Consider the following 25,018-nt stretch of genomic DNA (forward strand, 5'->3'; position numbering starts at 1 on the left):
TGGAGTTAAACCACGACAGTAGACATACCCTGCAAGACTGCGTGGGTATGGAGCGGGAAGAAAAGATTACAGCCTATTCTTTCCCAGAAAAGCCTCTATTGAAGGAGATGGGAGGGTAACGAAGGAGCGGTCTTGCCCTCTGTGGCTCCGGGGCTTGGGCACCAGCTTGCACTTGCACAGTGTGGCCAGAGCTAGAGCCCTTCCAACACAGCAGAGTGTTTCATGTCTGCAACGCAACTATCATCATCATCTCCTGAGAAAGCACCATAGCACAGATGAAGGGTGATAGAAAATTAAGCTCGTGATGTGGCAGCAGGCCGCCTCTCTTTTTCCTGATTCAGGAAAAATATGGTTTGTGAAGTCAAGGGTTAGAAATGAGCTCTAAAACTCCTGGGAACAGACATGGCTTCATTTCACTCATGGCTTTAGTTAGACCTACAGGCAGCCCTAGGAAAAATGGGTTCTCTGGCTTGCACCCTGAGCAAGGAGGCAAGTATTCATCAGATCCCTTTTATGTCCCAAAGGAAAGGTAACAAATTACTGCTAGAATTAAGACTCTCCTCTAGCATACGATCCCTTGAACAAGCGTTTGGCAGTATCTTCCTGCCCTAACCATAATCTGAAGGCATAGTTTTCTTCAGTGGTGGCCAACAGAAGAAAGTGTTGTCAATACAAATCAGTCAGTTACGCCATTAAATCTATTTACATAAACATCCTGAGAAAATTGTCCTTCCTCTGTAATGTAAAAACATGAGGAACATCATTGAGAAGATTATATCAGAGGATTGAGGGGTTTTTATTATTAATTTGTATGCTTATGTATTTAACTGGGGCTCTCCAGTGAAGGTATATATGTACATCAAAGGTGGGTGTAAGCGTGCCCTTTCCTCTACAAACACATTTTATCCCCGTCAATCTATGCACTTCCTTGTTGCAAAATCTTGGCAGGCATGCAATCAGGACCTCTGACCTCAGCAAAACTGGGCTAATAAAAGGCAGCATTTCAAGTTGCAATCAGGATCTCTAACCTAGACAAAATTTGGCTTATAAAAGGCAACATCTCAATTTCAATGTAACTGCTTCAGGCAAATAAAGGATGAAACAATTGTCTTTATAAAAAAACGTTAAGGAGAGTCTTTCATGAGGATACTGACTTACACTTACATGCTGGATAATGTCACGCATCTGAACCATGGGTGAAATAGTCCCTAAACATCCTAGTCTATACCTTTGTGTATCAAATAAGCCTTCACTGACTTTGTAGACCATGGTGGGACTTCTAACAGCTCAGGATATTCTTCATATATGGTTCAAACAATCCTGCCTTAGGGACAAAACCTTCTAGAAAAAGGTGGGTGATGGAGAGCTGAAAGGGCGGGGCAGTAAAGGCACTTCAGATAAGTGGAAGTGACAGCCACTACTTTTTAAATTTTTTTTTTTAACCTGCCATGCCTGAATCAACTTGAATCAACTCCTAAAAAATCACCAGTTGCTTTTAACTGCAGCCCATAAATCTGCAAGGCACACATGAACTCATTTGGGATAAACAGCCTAGGAATAATCCTGTCAGCTTACGGCATAAACTCTCTTCAGGCCACCCATCCAAAGTCACTCCTTCATGAGCGCAGCTTCTTGCATAATCGAGGAACACCGAGCAGTGACAGTCCATGCCCTGGCTACAGGCACAGATGTCTCTTTCACAGAGATCCATGTATGGCTCTGGATCAACTCGGTGGTGGCACCGGGAGAAGGTCAAAGATGTTCTTAGCAGCTGACAGGTTTCCATGATGTCCTGTATGACAAGTGAGGGGCAAAGGGAGAGAGAGAGAGAAAAAGAGGCAAAATTACTTACTATAGTCTCAGGAAGAAGGGAGAAAACTCAACTTTTCCAAACACTGTCACCACTGCTGTTAAATAACATCATGATTATTATTTAACAGAATCATGTAGTTAAATCTCATAGTCAAGAACTAGCAGTGAGCTACATCCCTTTATTCATCACATCCATATATACACAGAAGTACATTGATTTACTCATTTATATATATATCTTTAGAGAGAGAGTGTCATATAAAGGATGTTTCATGCAGAAACATGTCAGTCAGCCATCAACTGGAGGGAAGCAAAGAACTGCTTCCTACCCAGTGAAGAACCAGATGATGTTTGGAGTACCAGGAAAATATGCACAGCAAGGGAAAGGAACTTATAACTGAGGTGCTCAGGAAGAAAAATGACCAGACCATCTTTTGGATAATTAAAGAACAGAGTAAGTTTCAGAGTGAAAGATTAACTCTCACTGGAATCCAAGGAATTGATTGTGTTTCCCACTTCTGGCCACATGTTCCTGTAGCTCCTGCTGGCTTCTCCAATGCACAGCAGGTTAATTTAACTCAGATAAATGGCAGAAAAATAACCCAGGGAAAAAAAAGTAATTTGTTCTGCTCTTCTCATGGGTCAGATCAGCGTGGTGACAGCTCGTGTAAGGGTTGGGCTGCACAGGGACATGGGGAGGAGGGTACCAAGAACTCTCAACAGCAGCAAGCTAAGATGAAATTTAGCTGTATATGAAACAAAACCTCAGGAAAGTATAGTTTATGGTTAATTTCTCCAGTGGAGGCTCACGAACAGACTCTTATGTATGCTTTATGTCACAGTTCAGTAAGCCTGAGGTCCTCAATGAAACTTTCTGAAAGGATGAAACTGAGTTTAGACAAATGCAAAAAATATTTTCGGATACCATCCGAGCACAAACAGTTGAAGCATAACTTTCTTCAGGGGGAGGAAAAGTTTTGTTTCCATTTTTGGGAACATGAAGAATGAGGAGCAAAAACACCCGCAGAATTCAGCAGACATCTAGATGTCTTCTCTGAATGGCAAATGGCATATCTGTATACCAAAACAGCTGAGTAGAAAAGACTGGGTTTTGCTAATGCGTGTTTTGTCCAGGTGATCAGTTAAAGCTAGTACATGTCTGAACTGAGAGAGTACTTCTTGCTTATGAGAACAAATCAGCCAGAAATCTCTGGCCCATTGGGAACATATGCAGAGTTTAGCAAAGTGCTGAGAACAACTGCATACACAAAGAGGTTTTGAGCTTTCCGAGAAAGGCCTCAGGGAAGTTAAAGCAATGCCAACTGAGCATCATTAGAGAGTTGAACATGTTTGTCGTCCAGAAAATCAGCTCCAGACTGGAATAATTCTAGTGCCCAGACAGAGGCCACCATGCTGAACCAATTGGAAAAAAAAGACTAGAAGGAAGGGAGCAGGAACTGCATAAATGGTGATTGGTGCTGCTCTGAGACTATACAGAAGTACAAGAAAGTCAAAAAAGTGCCCTAGGGGTGGAAGTAACAACAGCAGGAGCAGCCAAAAAAGCTATTAAAGCAGCGCTTCAAGATAAAACTGATATAACCCAAAGTGAGCTCAGCACTCTTCAGAGAATGAGCAGAGCAGCAGGTCCTGGATCAAAGCCTTGACCCAGATACTATCAAATGCAACAGAAAACCAGTATATGCAATAAGCCCTTTTAGGGGCTGCGTTAATAAGTTTTCTTAATAAAGTAATAGCCTTGTTAAAAAGGTGATCCAACTTGACTGTTATGTTGCAATAGAACTCAGACTATGTATATTCAGCTGAACAGTAAGACTAATAGAAACAAACTTTTATGACTATGATTATTACACACCACTGAATGTTAGATGTGAAAGTGATTTTGAAAATAGAGATTCCAGACACACACAAAAATTATCCCCCACATGCCCCCTTTATTTTTTGCCTATAGGGTTCTTTGGTCTTGTTCAATAACAAACATACCTAGTGACTGAGTTCTCCCTGATTATCAAGATACTAAGGAATATAGGTTAGAAAGCAACAAACAGTTCATTTTCCCTAAGTAAAGGTTTTCTTGCCATTGAAATTGCTTCAGATTTTCCAATGACTTTATACAAGAAATTATAGCTGAAATTTTCCCATATTTTAGACATATCACAACAACCATGATCAATTAACAGACGTAAACCAAAATATAGGTAAATCCAAATAGATACAAAACCAAAATTACTTTCACCATGAGGATGGTCAAAGACTGGAACAAGTGTTCAGACAGGCTGTGGAACCACCACCCTTGGAGATATTCAAAATGTGAGTCAACAAGGACCTGAGCAACCTGACCTAGGATGGGCCTGTTGCAAACAAGAGGTTGGACTAGATGGCCTCTGATGCTCCCTTCTAACTTAAACCATTCTGCAAATTATTTTTCTCTTTTTTTCTTTAAAACTCAATGGTCAGGCTGAATTAAGAGAGGTTCCTTGTTCTTTCGTTCAGGGGACAATGGACAATATGTGGTGAGCGTATTGGCAGTCTCACCCACTACTGTAGCATTCATGCTAATGGAACACAAGTCCTGGAAGCAGCTCCACACAAGAAACATGTAAAACCAACAGATCAGGGAGTGAAGCCTCAGGCTGAAACAGTGCTTACAGTACAGTTGGCTGTAAGATTAGGGCTAGCAGAACTGAATGTGGTACCTGAAATACAGGTAAAGGTCTTGAAACGTCTCCCTTGACTTCTGCATGAGTCCTATTTTAAGTGTTTCTTTAAATGGGTTGGTGGTGTCCTGGCACTGACAACCCTTAGTAACCACAAACTGGCTGACCTTCTTTCTGCCCCAGTCCCACCACACAAAGCTGTAGGTGGAATTTTCTACATTCTTCAAATTTCTGTGGTGTTGCCTTCTCCTGCTGTATGAAATGCATTTGTCTATTGCTTAACAATTGCCATTCATAGAATCATAGAAGGGTTTGGGTTAGAAAGATCATCTAGTTCCAACCCCCTGCCATGGGCAGGGACACCTTCCACTAGACCAGGTTGCTCCAAGCCTCATCCAGCCTGACCTTGGACACTTCCAGGGATGGAGCATCCACAGCTTCTCTGGGCAACCTGTCCCAGTGCCTCCCCACCCTCTCCGGGAAGAACTTCCTGATATCCAATCTAAACCTCCCCACTTTCAATTTAAACCCGTCACCCCTTGTCCTGTCACTACAGGCCCTTGTAAAAAGCCCCCCCCAGCTCCCTTGTAGCCCCTTCAGGCACTGGAAGGTGCTATAAGGTCTCCCCGGAGCCTTCTCTTCTCCAGGCTGAACACCCCCAACTCTCCCAGCCTGTCCCCATAGCAGAGGGGCTCCAGCCCTCGGAACATCTCCGTGGCCTCCTCTGGACTCGCTCCAACTGGTAAAAGAGATAAACCATTTCCAACCATTAAAGAGATATAAGCTAAGGAGTAACAGAAGAAAGCAGAGACACTCTCTCATTCCCTTGTATTTAAACCCTATGGTATATAGATACAGAGAAGTGTTTCTCCAGGTCATTCAGGAAGGGTATACTTTGGTGCTGTAATTGAGTATAGTTTTTCGGAATGCATCTTTTGGTTCACCTATCAAAGGGAGAATGGTTTAGCCTCCCATACCTCCAATTAAAAAGCACCCAAAGCCAATGTGTTTAGTACAGTAAACACTGGCTCTATATTTGGGCAAACATAGTAACACCTGACAGAAGTCACTTCACTCGAATCCTGATTCAGCTAACTTGTATATTTCAGTAGCAGAAAATAAGATTTTAGATATAGTAAGTCTCATTTCCACCCTTAAAATGTGTTACAGCATTGTATGTCCATGTCTTTGCCAGACCTTCTTGTGACCTCTACCATTACAAATTATGGTCCAAAAGTTGAAAATCTCTCCCAGTTTCTTTCAGACATGGGTATAAATGTTATTTCTTTATTGCATATGGAAGTACTCCATGGGGTATGAATGAGACTATTTCCAACCAATTTAGCAAAAGCTGTATTTCAGCAAAAGCAGAAATCAGAATTCTAATTTCAGTTATTTTCACACTTAACATGTTATAGGTATAGTTTCCTATTACGAAAGAAAAAAAAGAAAGAATACAGTGAACTGTGGTCTCCATACACATTCCTATTAGAGGTGAAATCTAGAATATAAAAGTAATGTGTAACAATGCATATATCAATCATAAATTCTTTAAAACATATATATTTTTGTTTTCAAGGCTGTCTCATTACCAGTTACCCGCATCACTCCATTTTATACTTCAAGATCCGTTTGCCCATGACTAACAAGTCATCTGAGAGGCTATTAGATTGCAGTACCTCATTGAACATGTAGCCTAAATCATCACATAGAAATAATGAAAAAAATAGGTCAGACTTGTCAAACGCATGTAAGTGTGTATGCGTTTTGGAGGTGGAGGGCAGGGAGAGGCCCAGCGCAACAGTAAGGGAAGTGTGTGAGCTGGGTCAAGACCTTCAGCTGATACAGGAAGCCATTAATCAAGACAAGGGCTCTTCCTTATTAAAGAACACGAAAATGCATGTGTTTTCTATGTTTTGAAGGTAAAACAGCATCAGGGCTTTCTGTCTTCACTGCATCTTGCAAAGAAGTCAGAAGCCATCTCTCCAAGGATGCTGCTGTTGTGGAGGCTGGCAGAGAGGGCAAAGAAAACTGCAGATCTATGCCGAGTGGGGTGACGGGGGCGGGCGGATCGCACTGAACCAAAGCTGTTGTTTTCCTCACCTAGCAGCTGACTGCCTGGCAGGGAGGGAGGCTGGGAGACGGAGGAGATTTACATTCCTCAAGCTGAAGCAAGCAAACAAAGCACACTATTAAAAAGCCCTACATTCTTCAGCAGGCACTCCTTTGGCTGGACTTCTATTAATAGTGCTGTGTTTATTCTTGCACAGTGAATAAATTTAAGTCAATGTTAAATGCTGTGAGCTCATGGACTCACACAAGAGAGAAGATAATTCTGTCTAGTTTGCAGGAAAGCAAAACTTTATCCAACAAATCATCAATATTTAACGTGATCTCAATAAAACTTGCATTAGCTGCAGTCTACCCATCAGACAGGATTTTGCCCTGCATGCCACTCCCTGGCCTCCGTTGTAATGTTGACATTTTCCAAACATTAAACTTTCCTGAACAGATAAAATTCCAATGGCCACAACCAGTTACAAGAACTAACCCTGCTCTGGAGTCGCAACCAGGTTTAAACTGGTTGTAACCAGTCCTGTACCTCAGAAGACATCTCAGCCAGGTTGAACCCCCCTCACGCTTTGGTCACACCCTTGACATCATGCACCATTACTCAGATCAGGTGTTCAACCAGTCCTAACCCCAACAAAACCACCCCACGCAAACTGGTTCCGCTCGAGCAAGAAACAGGCTGGAGATTTCCAACCTGAAAACACTGCTGTGTTTCCCCAGCCAAGTTTGCAGGCTATGGGGCTGAAGCTGCAGTGCTAAGGGGCATGAGCATGCTTCACTGAATTTTAGAGAATGTCTAACACAAGCATCCACATCCAAAAGCTTAGTGGAAGTGGAAATTGTAAGAACTTTGTAAGTTTGTCCGAGTCTTTGTTTAGCTTTTTCCAGGTAACTAGGAATCCAGCACTCAAAGTAGCTGTAGAGCAGGTATGTCCTAGGAAGTGCTGCTGCTCGAGAGCCTAGTTTAACAGGTATTGGTCTACAGGACTCGTATAGCAAGAAACTGACAGTTGAATTTTGGACGCAGTTACTCTGGTATAAGTCTAAACCTGGCACCCACCCGATCATTCTGATGTACAACAGAGTGCATGAGACCAGATGCAAACCCTCGATGGATGAAGGCTCAATTTGTCATGACAGCCATAACCTGTGACACCACATGCAGTCAGTATATATTCAAAGCTGCTTTCATCCCTGAGCTGGCGACCAACCTGTGTCTATGGGAAATAAGGAACATGTTTATACTTATACAAGAGGAGAAGAAAAAGATTGAGGCAGCAAAGGGGTCACAGAACTGCCTGAGACAAGCAGTTCTGTGTTTCTTCAACAAATCAGAGCTACTATCTGTATACATAGCTGGAGGAACCTCCTCCCCTTAGCAAGAGAAAGAGCCTGGTGGCACGGAGCCTTTGCAACACCTACGGAGAACATATCCTCTCCAAAAATAGCCCATCTAAAGCATCTCCCCGCTCTGGTGACTCCCAGGTGTATGAACTGCAACACATCCACAAATACTCTTTGTGGTGGTGATGCCCACAAAGGCTTCAGAACTGATGCTTCCCTGCCAACAGAATCAGAATTAACTACCTCAGTCTACGGCACCACTTCAACACACCTTTCGCAAGGAATATCAGAGTTTCTTCGGCAGCAACTCACAATTCAGGCTCAGATGAACCGTTGGTTTCTTTGTATGTCTGTTTGATGTTTGTGTGTTGGATTTGGGGGTTTTGGGGGAGAGCGAAAAGGGAGATATATATGTACTACAGTTTTAGAAAGAACAGTGACGTGCAGGGAGAGAAAAATTGCATTTCCTAACTAGTGAGTAAACTGTTCCTTTCTCAACCCTGCATGTAAATAAGTCACGGGATGCAGCCTCTGAGGTCACTTCCCTACAGCACTGGGTACACCGGTGCAGAAACCCTCCCGCTAGCACCAGCCAGTCTGCAGGGAGGGCACGTAGCTCTTGCACAGAGCAGCATCCTGCGCCCAGCTGGCTCACGGGGAGGCTGGGAGCACCCACAGACAGCACAGGCATGCACTCCAGATGCGTCGCTTCCACCCTCTGCCCGCACCCGACCCTGCTGCACCACAGCAGGGACCTACTTGCGGCCACCACCGGCCCCTTGGTTAACCCCTGCCAGGCTGGACAAGGAGCTGCACGCCTTGTTCTAGGGCAGTGGTGAGATCAGTGCCTAGTATTGCTATCTCAGACCACGCTGCACCTCAAAAACCCAAAACAGGTGTCTCCTGCACCTCGCATCCTAACCGCTTGCTGAGGGAGGACCACATACGGACGTGGATTCAAGGAAGCACTTGTGTTGTTCTGCCACGGGGCAGGCACGCTGCCGTCAGGTAGGGGAGGACTGAAACCCGAACGGTATCTTGTGGCACCAACCTTTTCCACAATATCAGATGAAATGTTGCAGGTGTTGCTTGGTGTCTGCACTCTCTTGCACCGCTTGTTTTCACTGTGCAAAGCCCAGGAGTTCGCAAAATCGTAACTGTTTCCCACAAGGGTCCCTGTGAATGAAGAAAAGGAGAAGCACACGGTTGCTCAGGGGTTTGGACAACGACTGGTCATTATTGGCTACTATCAGTATGATAGTCTGCTGAAAGCTAGTTTTAACAATAAAAAATGTCGTATCAAATGAATTTCTATTCCAAATAGATTGACTGTGGAAAAGCCACTTTCAGTGACCTGGACTGATTCCTGCAGAGGACCTCTCAGCTCAAGGACAGATTAAAGCCTGCAGAAGGCAGCTCCCAGCACTTCTAGCACCTGCATGAATATGGTAGGAGTCGTTTGCTTGCCAGCTATAATCTGCAGAAACCTAAGCGTGCCTACACATTTTTATACTATTTAAAAGTTGTCAATAAAACAGAAGACATATTAGAGAGGCACACAGAATGGAGCTGCACTCCCTAACCAGAGAAAGTATTATCATTCCTGATCCCAGCCAGCCTTGATTCTCTCCTTCTATCTGAAACTAAATCTTGCATAAAGAAACTTAACATACACCATGGTTGTTTGGGCCCATGATCTTACTGTATAAGCAGTCCTGAAACATGTTCCTCTGGCCTATTACAAGCAGCCCCTGGCTCAGGCTCAGCAAGGTTTGCACACGCTTTGCATAATTGCAAAACTGAAGGAGTTCATCTGTATGGCTGCCACTTCCTGGGAGATGCAAGCCGTGTCTCTCCTTCTCTTGCTCCATCCTTCTGAGAAGGGGGCTCCTCCCAGAAAGGGAATGTTCCCTCTTTCCCCTTTGCCTCCCATGGCTTGGATGACTCAAGGACTACATCTGCTTCCTACCTGCTACAAAACCCCCAATTTCATGACCCTCTCTCAATTCTGTAACTTTGCTTTGTAAAACCCTACTGCATTGCATGTCAGAAAATCAGTTGCCATTGTTATCGCATTCCCGAGACCTTATGCAGAGACTATGTCGAAATATGACCCTGACTGTATCTGGAAAACAAAAGAAATGCTTCCCTAATATATTTATATAATATTTTTATTATATATCATAACATATATGTATATATAACAGTAATTTGAGTACCTGCTGTACATTAAGTACAATCACACAGGTTATACTCAACACTAAAACTGTTCCTGAACTAAAAGGTGGTCATGAAAACGACACTGAGAATGCTAAGGCAGATGTCATAAAGCCAGTAGCAGACTTCTTTCTGTAAACTAGAAATTAGGGGCTTATAAATGCCGTGTATGTTAGGTCCACAGCAGATGCCAAAGGAGGAAGACTCTGAGGAAAGGACGCCAGGGGACGGTGGGAAAAAGCACGAAGTTTTCATCTATGCTGAGCCAGAACTCGGGACAGGAAAAAAAAAAACCCAGCAGTAAGAAGAATGTAACCCTTTAGCTTTCACAGATTGTAAAGATTAGAGTAAGGATGAAATCTAGTCTGATGAGAAGCAAGGTGCCAAATTAAATACATCCCCTTTTATTTGTGCTAATCCAACCTTACACTAACAGTTATACAACAGGACATGGGCTCTGCTCTGAAGCAGTGTTCCTCTGGCTCTAAACACACGCTCATCTTGAGCTTCCCACTGTCAGGCACCACCAGATCCTCATTTACTCACAAGTTAAGATTTCAAGGTTGAGACAACCGTTGACCTTCAAACACGTGTTGTTTTAGGGTTTATTTCTTTTTTAAACAGTTGTTTTACATGATTCAGTACATGGTTCCAGACAAGCAAACCACTGGCAGGGTTGACAAAAATTGATCCATAGTTTGGGCCAAATTAATAATATGAAATATTGAAGTCATGGGCTATAAAGTCTTACGTGCCCTTTCTGGTTCAATGAACATAAAATTAATAATATTAAACACAAGACAGGGAAAAAAAAAAAGCCCAGCGATGAAGGCAAGCTCCTCACGACAAAAACGTCTAACTTTAATTCCAACCTCTGAATAAAGCAGAGTGGGTTATGAATGCAGGTTTCTGGCATCTCAGATGGATGCCACATAATAAAAGACTGTTACAAGGCAAGACTTCCTCTGTACTGTTTGCAAATGACAGCTAAATTCCCTTGTGCATCTATTCCCTTTCCTTTCAAATTAAAATGCTTGGGGGGAAAAAATATTTACTTAGGCCAAACAAAAACTTTAAAATTGCCTAAAATCAAATTACTTATATCCTTTAAAATGCCAAGAAATTTGGATTTCAGAATGCCCAAAAGTTTTGTTTAATTTTTTAGGGGGAAAAAATTATATCTGCACTACAATCACTGTGAGTTTAGAACAAGATTTAAAAGATTCTGGAAAGAGGTACCACACACAGAAGTTGCATATGCAGCCGTATGCATTTATACTACTTCTGGAACTAAAACATTATCTGAAACATCAGAATTTTCCTTGCAGATCCTGTCTTCTTCTGTTTAACCTATATTCACTCTACAATGGCATCATATATTCTGTATTTCAGCAGCTTAAAAGGCTGGAATAAGTTCCTGACAGCTGGAGCAGGCTCAGAATATCCAAAATCAGCCATGGGCATTGTTTTCTGATTAATGTCTTTGTAATTTGGAGACAGATTCCCAGAAACACGCTTCCTGCCAGTGCCAAGAAAAGTATAATGGGACGCTGGATTAATTTGGGTTGGGGTTTTTTCCTTCCATAATTCTAAGAGAGTGTAACATGAACAAAAATGATGGATTAATATGCCTGTGTTGGACTTGAATAAGCTCTTTTGCACAAATAAAGTTTAACGATGATCTAGACATTCAAGCGTCTCTCACAGCAACGTCAGCATGAGACAGCTCAATGATGAGGGTACTGGGCAAACACTGAGGCTACAGGCACACAAATAAGCTCCATGAGCGTGCGCTGCAGTCTCTCTCATTGGAGAGAAATTACCTTACACTTTCTGCAGGATAAGAGGATGCTCTTCGAATGCTAACATCCAGCAAAGCTACAGGGTTTTGGTAACTTGCTCACGCATACATGCCCTGAGGAGATTTCAAGATCAAGTTGCCCATGTTGTGTCAGTTTTCTTCTGTAGTATTATGTAAGTAATTTCTTCTGGCCTGTGCTCTGGATCCCTAATTGTAAAATGCTCATGACAGATCACGAGACACTCAAATGCCATGGGCTGAAAGTTGCCAAATAGATATCCGAGCATCTAGGAAGGACTCAACTTCATGTTTCTGATATAAGCCAAGTCTGGCAACCAGTTAGAAGTGTGTGATGATGTCGTCAACCAGAGCCTGTTCAGTTACCAAGGCTTGGAAGCATTCAGAGGATGCCCATAAAGAACCAAAGCCTAGCTGCCAGGAAAAAAACAGGAGAAATTAACTCCTTCATTAGGATCTAGGGGAAAACCAAACAACAACAGCAACAAAAAGCCAAACAAGAAAAACCTGGAAAGCTTCAGACAACTTCCTTTTTATATTATAGTTATGCTTAAGGTGCGAGAACAAACTCTCAAGAGGCAGATGGCTTGTTTTTACAGCCGTATCCAATAAACAAGCAACCACATACAACATAATCACCCTTGTTGGTGAGTCTCGACAGGACATGAGCACTTCTCTGCAGGATGAACTAGTTCAGTAATCATCTGTGTCAACGAGGCTGACTCAGCACCCCATCCTCTGAATGAAAGTATGTGGCTGCAACTCTGAAACCTGCTGGGGAGACTCTTGTTGTTTTGGGGGTTTTTTTGGAAGTTCAGGAGCCACCGCCTAAGGCAAATCTGGGTCCTAGCAATATTTATTTTCTAGGGTATCATAGCTTGAGTCACATCACTTAGACCTCCAGAACCTCAATAACTGAGCATACAAAGTGTATACGGAAGCAATGTGGGTTATCCTCTCATCAGACTACCAGTTCTCAGTTTCCACACCAAAACACAGTGAGGAGTCACGAGCGCACCATGGCAATAGCACAATTGGATAGATTATAGAACATGGGTATTAATATAACAAGAGAAAAGAAAAATATTACACACTGTTCACTAAGTTTTAACACCCTTTCCTTCATGCCTCTTTCATTTACTTGTTGCAAGTGGTAATGTACAATCAGATGGCAGGTGCTTCCCCTCTTATTTCACACAACCCCAAACCAACGTGCTTCCATTGCATATTATTCTGACGCTCAAAGACTTCATTGTACTTATTATCAATACAAATCCAGCCCAAAAATTCAGCTAATGGATTAGAACTGAGACCCCAGTCTGGTAGACCAAAATATGCTCATATTTTAACACAAAGCTACAGGCAAATCAACAGGAGAGCTCAGTTTTCTGGTAACCTTAATGTAAGCCTTCAGTGCTATCATATCTCTACCACACTCACATCCTGGGTTGACTTATATGAGATTAAACCAGACTAAGAGGAAAGCAAATGAAAAATGCCGTGGAAAGAAATGGGTAAACTGCTTCATAGGCTACCAATAAGCTGCCTAGATCTTTCGTTTAAAGAATATTGCCTATCCCAGCTGCTTGTGTTGCCCCTCACCTGGAGTTTGTCAGAGTTTTTAACCTTCAACAGTTTAAAAAAAAAAAAAGTTCTGAATTAATCAAAATCTGGTTTTACTCAGAGCAAGTTAAGAAACATTCATATGAGCAACCCTGACAGCAGAGCTGCCAGGGAGACAAACAACATGTGGGTGTAGTGACATCCCTCACTGATACAACACATAGAAACATAATTAATTCTAATTCCTTCTAAATTAGTTTAAGTTAAAGGTCTGTTGTATCAGAGTAAAAATACTGGCAGAATTTCTGAGATACCATTCTATTTTTCAGGCTAAAATCAGAGATATGTATGTCCAGGCAAGTTACAGAAGTCAGGGCCTTTCTCATACAGTAAGAGCTACGCATGTTCTCTGTCACCTTCTCCATCATTTTTCAGCTCTTCCAAGCAGTGACCCTGTCACGTACTTCATTATATTTGCAAATCTGTGTTTGTGAAAAAACTGGGTTTTTTAAGAGGGAGTATACAGTCTCCAGCATGTTAAACAAACAGCATGGAACACATTCAAACATGAGCAGCAGAAGGGAATTTTCTACAGCTGAACAGTTCAAGGCAACACAGTCTCCTTTACTGCTCCTACTTTTTATAATACCCTCACTTCTATTCATTTTCTCGAGAAAAAATATGTAAACCTCAGATCTCAACATAATCAGACACCAAGGAATCTAAGCCCTGCCAAGCAACTTTGTGAGGCGAGTTTGTTTCTTGTTATTTACATTGCTGAAGGACCAATCAATCATTTTAACATACTATGAATTCAGGTTTTTTCTGTACATTGAACCTAGGCTTCCGTATTCCAAGTGTCAGTAAGACACATCTCTGGGGCACTGCCAGGCTCTTCTCCAAATTGCTTTGTCTCCCTTTCTATTTTCTGTATCATTTATTTTTAATACGTACATTACATTATCAATTTAACATATTAATATATTAACTGTCTTTACTCTAAACCTTTCCTCTTCAGGTAAGTGCTAAAAATTAAAAGACATTCTGAAATAACACAAATCAAGATTGGTCCTTCAAAATCATATTGAGGGCTTTTCCAAAACTCTTAGTCTTCACCCACACTGGCAGACTTTTCATAAAGGTGTATTGAGCAGCAAAAGCAGTCGTCTCTCCCTCTCATTAGGAACTGGTCTGATGCAAGGTGCACCTCCAGTCCAACAGCCCATAGTGAGAGGGAAATGTCATTAAAAGGTAACCACTTTATAAAACAGCATCCCATGCCAAATCCAAGTAGAAACCTGCCAGTAGCAACCCCCAGGATTTAATATTCTGCTACCGCAACACTATCTACTCTTATTCCTACTTGTCTAACTCAAGAAAAATTAAAAGTTGAATCAACCAGTATTCCTCACATCCATTTTGCTGGGTCTTCTCCTAGTTGGTCTCCCTACATACTATATTATACATTTTTTAGCCTGTAGCTTTATCTGTGTATTTCAAGAGTCAAGGTTTTTAAAAGTGTTAAATTCAGACCTTTGGGCTTTGCTCAGGAATGAGATGTAACAGCAATTTCCTTTCAGAAGAAAGGAAGATGAAATAACTTAGACAGCTTCTAGGTGCATCAAGATGAGGCACCTGACAGGTTTTGTGGAAAACTTTTGCTGGGATCAGCAAAATCTTTGTTTAATCACACATCAGGAGAGGTGTGCAGAACATACATTAAAATACAGTCAGGTAGTTGTCGTCTTACCTTCCTGAGTTCTGAAGTCATCTTCAGCAAATTTATTAAAGTTGCCACACAACCCACAGGTCTTATTATAGTACTTTTCCTGAAGGAGTATCTGAATATTCCCACTGATATCAATCTTCACCACAAAGCCATGCTCATCGCTGGATATTTTATAATAACCTGCCTCCTTCTCTATAAATATGCCATTGGAGGCAAAAGGTATGGAAACCCTGTGAAGAAAAACAGGAATTTCTCAGAATATGATACACAAAAACCATCGGGTTTATTTTGCTGGAATACTTGCTCCCACAGGTACCTTTTGTCTTCCTGCATCACACCTCCATCTAAAGAGAAGCGAAGATTGAAATATTCTCCAAGATACACAGAGAAACCGATTTTCTCCCCACCCTGGTAGTCACCTGAAGAGATGAGACATAAGTAAATATTGTTAGTTCTGGGACTCAGGAGGACAACTTGTAAGTACACATTGCAGGGCTGGGAGCATCTCATCCAACATTTTCAAGAGCCAGCCATCTATTTCATCCCATAGTTGTTTAGTGTGAAATGGTCACATAGTCCCACGATGAGAGCTGGCATCAACCATGGGCAGATGCATGACCTGGCACTGGCTGTGGACTCACACTCTCCCCACTACTGTCTTCATCCAGTGAATTCGCCATCCTTCCATGCACACTGGAGGAGTTCCCATAGGGGATGTGCCCAACAATCCGCCTTGCTCTTTTTCTTCCTAGTGTTCTTCCAAGAACAACCCATAGCTCAGTGGTAAGAGAAGGGGGTTGAATCCATTGAAGTGAAGGAAGAACAGAGATTGGATATCTTGGATAAGAGTGGATGCCAATACTGGCTAGACCTAAGTGCTTTAACTCAGCAATGCAGATAGCGTTCCACAGCCAGGTATCCAAAACCAAACCAAACCCACACATGTGTAAGATAGGAATCAAAAAGAGACTATGCCATGTTTATGTGCCCAGTATAAACATAAAGTATAAGCTCATGGGGTTTTTTAGTAAGATTTAATTGATCACATAAATTACTGCAATCGTGTCATACTTCACATAGGCTGATGGGTTCTTCTACATACAAAAAATGTGTACCAAGTTGTCCAAGTTGAAGAAGAGAATTACTTAAATTGGTATATGGCTTGTTTTCAGAGTAATGGGATCAGTTTACTTCAATTTACTTCTAGTCAGTAAAAGATCATCTTAAATTATGACTAATACAGAACAGTTATTAGTGAATATAAGAGATATCTGCCAAAAGAGTCTGGTATGAAAGTAATATGCTGGTAAAATACAGTTTTTGTTCTTGTATCATCTCTTGCCCATCCCCAAGAATAATGCTGCAGAGGCTCATGCTAATTCAAAGGCCTTTTGTGCTACAGGATGGAATTTTTCTTACTGGGGGGATTTAGCATACAGGTAAAATTACTTCTACAGGGTCGTGTTGTTCCTATTCCTGTACTCAACTTTAACAGCCACATTCCCCTAGCAAATTCAAAATAGGTCTCACTTCCCTCTTCAGAGGAGCCACTAAGAAAATCTCCATTCCTTAGCAGCTTAGTGATGCGTGAGCTATACTACCAAAGGATAACAGAAGCCCAAGGGACAGAATTTCCTCAGAAGTAATCCTACTTGTCCTATTTTCAAAAAAAAAAAAAAAAAACCCACAAGATTCTTTTATGCAGTCGTCCATCCTAGCTGACAAAGGGCAACTATTTGTCTTTTCTTCTCAGTGATGGAATCCAGCACTAGTGCAATGCCTCATCCCTACAACATTTTGCACTTGTTACTTCTTGGTATCTTGCTCAGACTCACCTAAGAGTGTGAAGGAGCGCTTGTGACAGTCTCCAGCAACGAGGTAACTGCAGTCCCCAGCAAAATTGTAGAAAGAACCATCAAAAGTTTTGATGTGATCATTCCCAAACAGGCTGCAACGGGAAACTGATGACTCCTGAAGCGAAGAACCTGATGATCCTGGGTACCAAAACACAGCATAACTTGCATTGTAAAACAGTCATTTTGTAGTCCAGGAATTTATCACCATTGATCATTGTGTGTTCGAACCTTTAGCTTTAGCTTCTAGGCAGATTGTATGCCTGGCATGACAGTACACAGGATCAAGCACAGGGTTTTTTGGGTTATATGCATTAGTGAAATGGCTTTTTTGCTTCACCTCTCCCTGCCCAAGCCTTGCATGGGTAATTTCAGTCCTGATCCTTTGAGGAAAGCCATGGGTTCATTCATTTGTGCTGCCTGCAATCCCATAGTTTGTTCGGCCAAAAATCACTCGCTTCAGAAAGTCTTTGTGACTGAACAAAGGGCTTGGTGCAAGGTAAAGAGCCAAAAGTAGTAACTTTATCAATGTCTCCAGTGTGATGAGAATATTGCCTGAGCCAGGACTGCAGGATTAGATGGTCAAAGGATCTCACAGAATAAAGAGTGAAAACATATTATAGTTTCTAGACATCAGAAAATAAATATGTTTTCCTACCTGATACTACAGTGGCCAGCAGTAGGTTTGTTAGCAGGACTGCCAAGAGGAACATCTGTCAAAAATCAAAGAGAGATTAGAGTATTCATAGTTTGGTGTGTCTCATACCAACTCACCATTTTCTATCCTTTCTTTTGGGGTTCCACAACATTTTGGAAAGTCATAATCCATACAGACTTTCACAGTAATTCAGTTACCCAGCCATGCTTCTTTAAATAGGTAATCTAGGAGAATAACTATTCTTTGTTCCCATTTTCACTTCTCGTTGCACAGAAATTGTCGTCTACCTCCACGTGAAATGCAGCCCAACATACCCACTTATTCTCATTGACCTGAGTTGCTACATTGCAAACACAAAGCCCTTCAATACGCAGCATTGTTTATCAGGCAACATGGCATGAAGGAGCACACCAGACTGGATCGGCCAACTTGGCTTCAGTAGAAGTCACCTCTGCTGCACAAGATTTGCATCCTGCCCAGACATCCATGAAGGGAAAGAATACATAGGTTTTGCACCAGCCAACGGGCCTGGCTGGCAGACCATTTTTACCACTTGCTTATAATCCATGGATTTCAGGGTGATAATATGCTTGAGACAAGGGGCAAGAACGAAAGGGAGGAAACCATGCAGAGATTAGAGACCCATGGCAAAAACTTCCCTTCACCAAAATCCGTTTTAGCATTGTCTCATCCTTTCTACAACCAAAACATCAGCCTTTTTTCTCCATACGTCTATAAACTAAGTCCTGTACTTCCATCCCTTTAAAAATAATAATAGGGTACAAGTGTCATGCAGATGGTGAACTACAGATGCATTCTGTGGTAAGACATTAGCAGTTAATGCATGAAAGCTGTAGGGAGTTCCATCTAACCAAGTTAATTTCACTGATCATATAAGCAACTAGAGAGCCTTAAATACACCATACTTGATATATTAACGCCAGGAGACCAGACACACCTTTTCCCTGCAAGAACCCTCCAATTAAAGACTAGAATACATTTTGCAAAGACAAATTCTGATTTCAGTTTATTCTTCTGAAGTTTCACTTCTTACCGATGTCAATTATGTAGGTCTAGTTCACAGCCACATAAATAAATCATAGAATCACAGAATGGTTTGGGTTGGAAGGGACCATAAAGATCATCTAGTTCCAACCCCCCTGCCATGGGCAGGGACACCTTGCACTAGACGCTAAATGCTGAGTTTGCTTTCTTTACCAAAGATGAAAAAAATAAAGATCTTTTATAAAACTCAGCCCAGTATAATGCTGCACACACCAGTCTGGCATAAGGCTGTTACTGCTGCAAGATAGCTAAGAAGTGGCAATTGCATGGGAATGCTACTACAGAGTAAAGAAAACAATAAGCATTATTCTCAGATTACACACTTGCTAGTGTATTTTTATGGCATGCACTGTTTTCCTGTGACCAAATCAGATACTGCATTTCTCTATTAACTCTTCAGTTTTACAAACCAGGCAAAGAAAAAAGACAAGGTATTAAACCCTTCTCTCCAGTCCCCTTCCACCTCCCATTCTGTTCTAAGCTGCATACTTGAAGTTTCCTCCAATTCCAATAGAGCAGGTGCCACTCAAAATTCAGAATACAATCAGGTAAGATCTGCCAGTATATAAGCCTCTATAATTTTATCACTGCCTTAATTAGAAATTAATGTACCTTCTTCTGTGCGAGATTCATCTTGCACACGGACAAGAAACTCCTCCAGTTGCCTACAACACCATTGTTCCCATGTCCCTTCAGAAGACAGGACTGAAATGGCTTTGCTCTGAAATTTCTTGTTTTTGTACAAGCCAGGAACTCTTGTTCATTTAAACGGAAAGATAAAGACTGAACGTCACATCCGTCTGATTCTCAAGACAATAGATTAAATTGCTATCGTGTAAATCAGTAGCTGTAATTGCCAGAAAGTTACAATGAGGGGAAATAGTTTTAAAAACTTACATGACAGATGAGTCTTTGAAATATATTTTGCATGTGTGTGTGAGACAAATTTCACGGGCTGAGCCAATAGGCAGCATATTTCTTTGAAAAACTATTGTTAAAGAGGAATAGTAGGATGTTCCATACCTTAATGACCACAGAGCCCTGTAGGGTTTTTTTTTTTCCCTGCAAACTACTGCTTTAAAGGAAAAAGAAGAAAAAAATTCAGAGCTAGTAATGACCCATTTTTGTTCTCCAGATACAAACACACTTAAATATTATCACATTTTATTAGATCAACACATTTGTTCCTTGAATTTGTAAACATTTATAGAGGTACACTCTGGAACAATGCATGGTAACGAGTTAATCATGCACACACTTATTTACAAAGGTGGGCACAAGCTGCATGAGCATATGTACAGCACTGAGCAAAACATGCAGAGCAGATGACCTCTTACTTTACTTTCAATGTCTCATGCTTCATATTTTCAATAGCTACTAGTAATAAAAAAGGGGTTAGGATGCAATATGTTTCCCTGTGAATCATATTTTGCCACTAGTTCACAGAATCATGTTCTTACTTTAAACCAAGAGAAACAATGCAAAACAATAAAAATATGCCTCCTGAGAGTTCCTGGCAGGCGTGTCTGTCTTGTGCACAAGCAATTCTTAGAATGCATTGAGTAGAATCCCAGCACGCAGTTATTAGGAAAAAGAAAGAAGAGGAAAAAAAATTAATAAAAACCCCGCACATTGTAATATCATCATTTCTTCCTGCAGGCAATTTTCCTTATGATTTCTACACAATGATAGGTTGATACTTGAAGCATTGTGATGGATTATTTTTGAGATAGTTTAGGAGATGAGTCTGCTAAAGTTGAGGAATTACAAATAATACAAATAATAAATTGTTAGCCCTATTTTGTCTTGTATGAACTCTTCATGACATCTGCATGTTAAAATGCTATAGAGCTGTGCTACAGCTACTGAGGGACAGGAAAAAAAAACACAGACCAAGTCATTTATTTTCACATGCAAAGCTAGAGAACATGATTTTAAAATGAACACTTTCCATCAGGATCTTCTCAGCCAGATGCTCCTGCCTCTTCTTCCCTCACTTTCATGACAATGCAAGGCCCACACCTGACAGCAGCTGGGAACATCCTGAGGAACCTCAGGAAGGGGGCCTACAAGGAAGCTGGGGGGGACTTTTTACAAGGGCCTGTAGTGACAGGACAAGGGGTAACGGGTGCAAATTGGAAGGGGGGAGGTTTAGATTGGATATCAGGAAGAAGTTCTTCCCAGAGAGGGTGGGGAGGCACTGGGACAGGTTGCCCAGAGAAGCTGTGGATGCCCCATCCCTGGGAGTGTCCAAGGCCAGGCTGGATGAGGCTTGGAGCAACCTGGTCTAGTGGAAGGTGTCCCTGCCCATGGCAGGGAGGTTGGAACTGGATGGTCGTTAAGGTCCCTTCCAACCCAAACCATTTCATGGTTCTATGATTTGTGAACGTACAAGAAAATGCTCCCATGTGCAGAACCTTAGGATCTAATACAGTCATGGCCTTTGCTCTGCTCCACAGGCATCTCTCCAGTGTAGGGCAATCCTAGCAACCCCTGCTGCTCCAATAAACACCAGTAAAGGACAATAACATATGCCCTGGGCTTCTGTCCAGAGTACTCCACTCCATTTTCAAAGGACTAAAAGGGAAAAAAAATAAGGAAGTCAAAGCTTTAAAAACTATTTCTTTGGCATTTTTGCATTAGAGGGTGCACTAGTAAAAGATAGGAATCCCTAGACAAGGGACTCAGTAAGCATAGAGGCTCTGACCCTGCTGAAATCTGCAGGCCAGGGTTTTACCCAGTCTAAACCCAACATGACTCTACAGAGAAGTGCTAAAAACTGTTCATGCGAAACTGCCTTCCAGGCCGAAGTTACAGCTGAACAACAAGGAGAAATGAGGCAACAACAGACACAATAGCCAAGATGCCTCTTGTTTTTCTTTCAGTCTCATGCCTGCTTCTGGTCTCGTATGAAGACAGAAGAACTTTCAGTAGGTCCTGCATACCGCCCAGAGCCTGGGCATCAGTGATCACAGAGAGATGTTCTCGAAGCCTTTCGCTACAGATATCCCAGTATTATTCATGATAAGGGGAATAAGATCTATCACCACAGTCTTTGGTTTTAGTTTTAATCCTTTCAGTGCCTGAGCCCCAAATCAGTCCCTTCATTTGGTAACGTCTTGCAAATCTAAATCTAACAGGTAGCTTTGATTCACATTTTTTTGTTGGGCACGTACAGAAGACAGAATGAGAGTCCCTTAAAATATGCCTTAAAAAAAGAAACATTGCTGGGTTTGTTCCATGGTGATTTCTTTCTCATTAGTACAAAAAGGGGACAGTTCTTCAACAATATAGGATTGTTTAGTCTGTAACCCTGATGGATGGCCGAGGTCTTCCTTTATTAGCTGCTGTGTCACTGCTGTCACACCCTGACAAGCTTATCTGTGGCACCAGCGAGGAAGAGACCAAACCGCACACAAGCCTGAGCCCATCGAGAGGGGCTTCGGGGAGGAGCAGGCTGCAGGTTATCAAACTTGGACTGAGCCTCTAAAGTCCACGGGTACTTGTTTGTGTGATCAGAGCCTTGGTCTAGGCCGGGGGACGTTCTGTGACTCACACTGCCAACGTTTAATGGATGGCTCAGATAAGCCAAACATCACGACACCTCTTAAGTGTTGTAGGGACCTTGGGGGACATAACAAAGAAAATTAATTGAGATGGACACCCAAAGAACAAACTTCCTTTTCCCTTCTGGCTCCATTTTCTAAAAAAATAAAAAATAAAAAAAAAGGAAATGGTAATTAAAGAGCACATTTATTGGAGACACTGCACATTGTTATAATACAAAGCTTAGTGATACTTGGGTAGATCTGACATGTAATTTTTAAATAATATACCTGAGGCACAGAAGGAAATATATAAAGGGCTATGCACCGTTAACCAGAAAGCCCCTTATAGCCTGTTCCTGGAACAGGATAGGAAGGACTTCTGAGAAAAATTATCAATAATAACGCTTTTTATTGCTTTGTTCAAGCACTAGATCATGTGCAACACGTCCAATATTTCCTAACAGTTACATGATAATATGTACTGAGGCATTAGGCAGCATGGCATGTTTGTTGCCAAGTCTGCTACACAGGCAAATAAGTATGCAAAGAGCCTGTGGTAGGAAACCTGCAATACGGCATGCAGAAACAGTGATAAAACATACTGGGCCTGAACAACAAAACAACAAATGTATCTTGATATAGATAAACTGGAAAACTGAAGCCTAGCAATACTGAACTTGGATTCTGCTTTTAGGACCTGCCAAATTAGATTAGGCTATGGAAACAACACAGGATGTCACTTTAAGACTATTTCAAAGATGCAAGAATCAGCTGTAAGATAAATTCTTCTTGCTTAAAGAAAATATACCAATGAGGTTCAGTAACAAAATTTTCTTTAAAATTGTTTTTAAGATGCAAACAAGCCAATCTAGGATGTCAACACATAGATCTTAATAGAGTCACCTAATCTGAAGACTCCAGGCTGATTCTGGCCCCGCTATAAGCATGTGGAGCTGAACTACTCTATTCTGGACAAAGTTTGCTTCTGTAAGCACCACTTAATTTCTGCAGCCAAAGGCACTGATTGATTTTCTGAGGTCTGTAAAGCATTTTTAGCATCTTGACTAAAGTGAAATCCCAAATGCCACATCCTCAGATACCACATAACAGTCAAATGAAGGACAGGGTACTTTGAAATGCAATAGCTGGAATAGAAGACATGCCTGGTGAATTAACAGAAAGTTCTTGAGCAGAGACTCATGAGGGAGGAAGCCATGCTGCCCAGAAGTAATCAAAAAAGTGAAAGAATTACAGGAAATGGGTAAGGAAAAAAAAAAAACCCAAAACCAAACAAACAAAAAAACCCCACAACATTTGGCAATCATAAATACAAAGTACACTTTAAACTTGAATACTGTCTGTGCTCTTGGCCAGTCTATCTCAAAAAAACAGTAAAATTCTTAAGGACAGAAAAAGAAGAGAGAAAATGGTGATTACAGGTAGGGAGCAACTTCTCTGCAAGTGGAAGAAATTTCTGATCTTAGAAAATCAGAGAAAGAAAGTACGAGGAGCATCTATCATATGACAAATGGCACAGAGAAGGTAAATAACTATTCATAAATCCTCCCAGCGTAAAGGCTGGGAGCAGTCAATGAAATTCTCAGGGAGTTGCCTTTAAAGCACATCACTGGAAGGCCTCACCACAGGTCACAATATCAAGAAGGAGTCAAATTAATGAAGGTCTAGTCTACCACAAGGATGGATCAAACCACAGGGATCAAATAATGAATCAGACAGAGTTTGTGTCTTAGAAAGTCTTTACCCTGTTGAGTGATGGAAGCAGAAATCTCACCCTTTAATGTTATACTTAATTTCTTACAACTCTTTTCCTAAGCAACAGCTGTTAGCCACTAGAATCCTACCTTTTGGTCCAAAATCAAATCAGGACAATTTTCCTTATCCCAGTCTGAATGAAAGTATGTCTCAGTGGTTTTGCACAACTGAGGTTCATATTAACTTTTCCATTAGTGATTTTTGGTCCAGAATCAAATCAGGACAGTTTTCCTTATCCCAGTCTTAATGAAAGTATGTCTCAGTGGTTTTTCACAACTGAAGTTCATATTAACTTTTCCATTAGTGACCCAACAAGGAAACTCAACATGAATGACAATGAATAAACTAAAATAAGAATCATTCCAAGTAGTTCTGCAAATAAGAGCATCCCATGACAGTTTTTTAAATCCCAGAGAGCAGGCCAGAAATAACACAGGGCACAGGCTTAGCAAAGTTACTTCTGCATTCCCTCCTATCTTCCCCATGTCCAAGAAGAAGAAGAAAAAAAGGCAAGCAAAACACCTTCCCCATGCAGAAAACCCCTGAATGAAGTTTATACTAAATAATTATTCATTGGCACATTTTAAGGGTATAAGTAAGGGTGGGGAAAAGCAGCCAGTTAGGGGAGGGAGGTAGCAGGGAGGTAGCAGTGCCTGCTTGCCCTTGGGGCTGCACCACTTCTCTGCACCTCTCCACTGCTTCTCTGCCATAAAGGGACTCCTCAGCAAGGCAAGACAGATGGATAAACTGCGGTCACAACATGAAAGTCAGAGCCATAGTCCGTCCCTGTGGCAGCTGCCCGAACAGCACTGTATTTGCTGCCACACAGCAGTGTAAAATAAATTTCAGCAAGAAGTAGCAGAATACCTTTCTTTGAAACACCCAGAAA

The 25,018-nt window shown here is 41.6% G+C and overlaps 1 protein-coding gene across 1 annotated transcript; it reads right to left on the reverse strand.

Moving 5' to 3' along the window:
• Positions 1-1,575: 1,575 nt before the first annotated feature.
• Positions 1,576-17,798, reverse strand: LOC104505224 (von Willebrand factor-like; the record flags this gene model as incomplete). The annotated part of the gene is made up of 6 exons (XM_010160752.1): positions 1,576-1,792; positions 8,956-9,080; positions 15,254-15,462; positions 15,549-15,651; positions 17,068-17,226; positions 17,744-17,798. Coding segments are annotated over 6 exons (868 nt in total), but the record flags the coding sequence as incomplete, so codon positions are not given.
• Between the last annotated feature and the right edge of the window lie 7,220 nt (positions 17,799-25,018).

This window comes from Eurypyga helias, unplaced genomic scaffold (genome assembly GCF_000690775.1).
Source record: "Eurypyga helias isolate BGI_N326 unplaced genomic scaffold, ASM69077v1 scaffold25600, whole genome shotgun sequence".
Taxonomy (NCBI): domain Eukaryota; kingdom Metazoa; phylum Chordata; class Aves; order Eurypygiformes; family Eurypygidae; genus Eurypyga; species Eurypyga helias.